The sequence below is a fragment of the Octopus sinensis genome, linkage group LG4 (assembly GCF_006345805.1).
Source record: "Octopus sinensis linkage group LG4, ASM634580v1, whole genome shotgun sequence".
NCBI classification, from domain to species: Eukaryota; Metazoa; Mollusca; class Cephalopoda; order Octopoda; family Octopodidae; genus Octopus; species Octopus sinensis.
The window spans coordinates 31,641,620-31,646,619 of NC_043000.1; the positions used below are offsets into that span (position 1 = coordinate 31,641,620).

The 5,000-nt window shown below is 41.4% G+C and overlaps 1 protein-coding gene across 1 annotated transcript in view; it reads left to right on the top strand.

Moving 5' to 3' along the window:
• Positions 1-5,000, top strand: part of LOC115211000 (cyclic nucleotide-gated cation channel alpha-3-like) — a 386,628-nt gene that overhangs the window by 318,958 nt on the left and 62,670 nt on the right. The window contains exon 3 of the mRNA XM_029779837.2: positions 2,941-3,246. Coding sequence (XP_029635697.1) covers positions 2,941-3,246 — 306 coding nt within the window. The remainder of the gene's footprint in view (positions 1-2,940; positions 3,247-5,000) is intronic.

Below are 5,000 nucleotides of genomic sequence, written 5' to 3' on the forward strand. Positions count from 1 at the left end.
GACCGCAGGACTTATCATACATATCCATTGGATTAGTAAAAAAAAACATCGCACATCGATGCGATAATACGCTGGACCAAACCGGTAGAGAGACAATTCTTGCTAAAATATTTGCCAAAGGCGCAGACATGGCTATGTAGTTAAGATGCAATACTTGTAACCACGTGGTTTCAGGTTCAGTCCTACTGCACGGCATCTTGGGCAAGTGACTTCTACTACACCCCAAGGCCGACCGACTAATGCCTTATGAGTGAATTTGGCACACACACATAAGCATGGGAAATAAATATCCATGCACACTACCCAGCATATTAAGCTATCAGATAATGATTTATGCTATATACTTTATTACTATTGCACACACAAAGATCCCTTTCGGTAACAAGTGACCATGGTATTGTATTTAGAAAGTTCGCCCCTGAGGCGCAATTCCAGCCAAAGTTGTTTGTGGAAGACCAGCAGTCGCTCATGCATACCAGCCCCCCCTCTCTACGCCACCGATGTTGTTCAACGGAAAGGCAAAGGGGCCGGTACAGCTTGGCACCAGGAACGTCACAATTCATTTCAACAGTTGAGTGAACTAGAGCAACGTGAAAGAGTTTTCCTCAAGAACACAGCACAGCCCGGTCCGAACCAGAGTCGAATTCACCACTTATTCCAAGCCTGATGCTCTAACCATTGAGCCAAGTGCCTTCACACACACACAAAAGTTTAAAGATGTATATCTATACATAGAGAAAATATCTAGCTCTGATGAGCAAGCGGTATTACATAACTGTGTCATTATCTAATTAATATCATGTTTAATGCTCAGTGCAAAACCGATTGTCATTCTTATTTCTGTTGTACCTCTTCCTATTAGTTGTCTATTATTATTATTATTATTATTATTATTATTATTATTATTATTATTATTATTGTTGTTGTTGTTGTTGTTAAAGGCGGCTAAGGCGGCGAGCTGGCTGAATCGTTAGCACGCCGGGCGAAATGCTAAGCAGTATTTCGTCTACCGCTACGTTCTGAGTTCAAATTCCGCCGAGGTCGACTTTGCCTTTCATCATTTCGGGGTCGATTAAATAAGTACCAGTTAAGCACTGGCGTCGATATAATCGTCTTTAACCCCTTCCCCCAAAATTTGAGGCCTTGTGCTTCCAGTAGAAAGGATTATTATTATTATTATTATTATTATTATTATTATTATTATTATTATTATTATTATTATATTATTATTCGTTTATGGGGCATAGCCTAGTAGATCGGCTGTCGCACTCGTGTTTGTGAGATCGTCGTTTCGATTCTTAAACACCTGATGCATAGAACACCGTTGAACTTGTTCGAACAACGTCCATTTTGATGGCGAGACTAAACTAATGGACAGCTCATGCATTTGATCACCGGAAACAAATCCTTTGAGCAGCTCGTTCGGTAGAAGAAGCTGAACACTCACACGTCATCTCCGATGGGAGAATCCATCCATATCTATTAATTTATTCTTTTCTACTCGAGGTACAAAGCCCGAAAATTTGGGGAGGGAGCCAGTCGATTAGATCGACCCCAGTACGAAACTGATACTTAATTTATCAATCCCGAAAGGATGACAGGCAAAGTCGACTTCGACGGAATTTGAACTCAGAACGTAGCGGCAGACGAAATACCTATTTCTTTACTACCCACAAGGGGCTAAACACAGAGAGGACAAGCAAGGGCAGACAAACGGATTAAGTCGATTATATCGACCCCAGTGCGTAACTGGTACTTATTTAATCAACCCCGAAAGGATTAAAGGCAAAGTCGACCTCGGCGGAATTTGAACTCAGAACGTAACGGCAGACGAAATACGGCTACGCATTTTGCCCGGCGTGCTAACGTTTCTGCCAGCTCGCCGCCTTCGGAATCTTTTCTAGTCTAGGCACAAGGCTCGAAATTTGGAGGGAGAGGACTAGTCGATTAGATCGACCTCAGTACGCAATTGATAATTAATTTATCGATCCCGAAAAGATGAAAGGCAAAGTCGACTTCGGCTGAATTTGAATTCAGAACGTAAAGACAGACAAAACACCGCTAAGCAATTCACACGGCGTGCTTAACGTTTCTGCCACCTCGCCACCTGAATATATATATAATATTAGCTGGCAGATTCGTTAGCTCACGGGCTAAATGCTTAGTTCAAATTCCGGTTTTTATATTTTTCGGGGTCGATAAAGAAAATGCTAGAAATAAGTGATGATTGACAAAATGCGTTAGGAAGAAAAATAGCAGCGTTCAGAAAAAATTCGTTATTCTCTCTTTTAACTCCTTTATTTGTTTCAGTCATTTGACTGCGACCATGCTAGAGCACCACCTGCAGTCGAGCAAATCGACCCCAGGACTTATTCTTTGTAAGCCTAGTACTTATTCTATTGGGCTCCTTTCACCGAACCGCTAAGTTACGGAGATGTAAACACTTCAGCATCGGTTGTCAAGCGATGTTGGGGGGACAAACACAGACACGCAAACATATACACACATATACATATATATATACATATATACGACGGGCTTCTTTCAGTTTCCGTCTACAAAAATCCACTCACAAGGCTTTGGTCGGCCCGAGGCTATAGTAGAAGACACTTGCCCAAGGTACCACGCTGTGGGACTGAACCCAGAACCATGTGTCTCGTAAACAAGCAACTTACCACACTTCCACTCCTACGTTATTATATCATAATTTAGAATTAGAGAGAAAGATCGAGAGTACTGGGATCAAGTACTGGGAGAGAAAGATGGAGTACCGGGGGTTGTACCAAAATTTGAAATCAGTTTTGGAATCTCTGTGAATTCTTAAATTTTTAGACCTTGCGATTATATCATTTGCTACATACATAACATACTTCATTGCTGTAATGCTTACCTTTCCGTTGAGTTTTGTCTGTCTCTATTAATTTAGTTCTTTGTTTTCAGGTGAGGTCGGCAAAGAGATGTACATCGTAAACAGAGGTCGGCTGCAAGTTGTGGCAGACAATGGCAAAACAGTTCTGGCCACTTTGAAGCCGGGTAGCTACTTCGGAGAGATAAGTATTCTTAACATGGGTACAGCTGGAAATCGACGTACAGCATCGGTGAGGTCTGTCGGTTATTCAGACTTGTTCTGTTTGTCAAAACAAGACTTGTGGGATGTTCTCAAAGAATACCCAGCGGCTCGGGTGAAACTGGAATCTATAGCAGTGAAGAGACTGGAGAAGTACAAGAAAGCACCACTGGAAAAAGGTCAGTCTGGAATATTTATACGTGCATAGTAGACATACATACAAACACACACACACACACACATATACATAAAGCGAGAGAGAGAGAGAGAGAAGGTAAAAAGAAATGGAAAGAGAGAGAACATACACACACGCAGATATGTAAATATATAATGTGTAGATGTTTGCTTTTGTGAATGTCTGTTTATATCTCCATGTTCCCGAATATGGGTTCTTTCATTAACTTATACGTGCTACTTTCTTATCAATAATACGAAATACTTTCCTGAACATTTTCTTTCATTAACTATTTTGTTTTTAAAAAGGGACAAGCTCAAAAGATTATGTTTGATTATGCCACGCCATCCGTGCTTTATTCAACATTTTTCAACAAAATCAAAGAGACGTTTTAGATGTCAATAAGGTGAATTGTCGTTTGCGACAGAAGCAAGTATTATGTTTCAGACAATAATCCCTCTCTGACGGAAGATCATCGACCGAAACGTCAAGTTTTTAAAACTTATTGACCATGATAAGGAATATTTACTGTTGTTGTCGACATAGAATCGCACCAGTTTCTCGTGTTGCAGACTTCATCATATTCTCAACAGACCTATATCCCATTATGTATCGTATCATTCTCATCTTATATATCGGTAGTTTCTGGGTTATAAAGCCACGAATTAAAAAGGGTGGAGGGCTCCATGTTGTCAATCGACATGCTGGAAATCGCAGCTAAATCTCCATCTGAATACGCCCTACCTTTAAACAAAAAACGTGATTGTTGTGATTGTTTCCGATGTTGTTTTAGGTCACGGTCAGCTCTTCTCCATTAGATGGACAAAGCTGTTGCTACCGTAATTATTCTTGCTCTTCCATTGTAAAGATAAGACAGTACGCCATAACCGTAGAGGGTACCTCGAACACAATTGATCCCAAAGTAGGCTAACTTCTGACTAAATAACAACAGCAACAACAACAAATATATGTAAAACGAGTTGAAATTATTTTACACTCTTCAGCACCTGTCGCTGCCTTTTGGTGCGGGGGTTGTGGCGTGATCCAGCTGCTCGGGGGGTTTGTGGGTTAGCTGGTTTAAGGACGGGCATCCTGATAGTTGTTTTTTTTTTATGGGCATCGAGTGTCCCCACTAAGCTCGGCATCGATATGTGGTAGTGAGTAAGCTTACTAGGGGCAGGTTGTCTAATGAGGATCGATTCGGTCCAGGGTACAAACGCGAGCTCTAGTGAGACGGCACTTGTGGGGAGTGGTCAGCTGGCAGCTTGTTCGGTAGATAAACTCTAACCTCATTTCCTATAGGCGCGGCCATGAATGTGTGTTTAAGAAGCTCGCTTTGCAACCACGGGATTTCCGGTTCAGTCTCACTGCATGATCCTTAGGGCAAGAGTCTTCAACTAAAGCCCCCGATCGGACAATGTTTTCTCGGTGAACTGATGACGATGGGCTCCAGTAGACTGTTAGGGCGAATGACGTCACTGATGCTATTGTGTTATGTTTGTCTGGATTAAGTGATATTAGGATGGTGTCGGAATGTTGTGAGAGATTATAGATTATTAAAACGTTACTGTTGTTAACCCAAGTTTAACTCCAATCGCTCTTTAATCAATCTCTAATCAAAAGTGTCGCCATCTTATTTTCGAAAATGTTATATATTTTTGTTTTATGTCATGTTTGGTGCGACAGGAAAGAGTTCTACGCCAGTATCCTTTGAAGGCCCTTCGAGAAACCGTGGGATGGACACGGTGGATGTCCTTT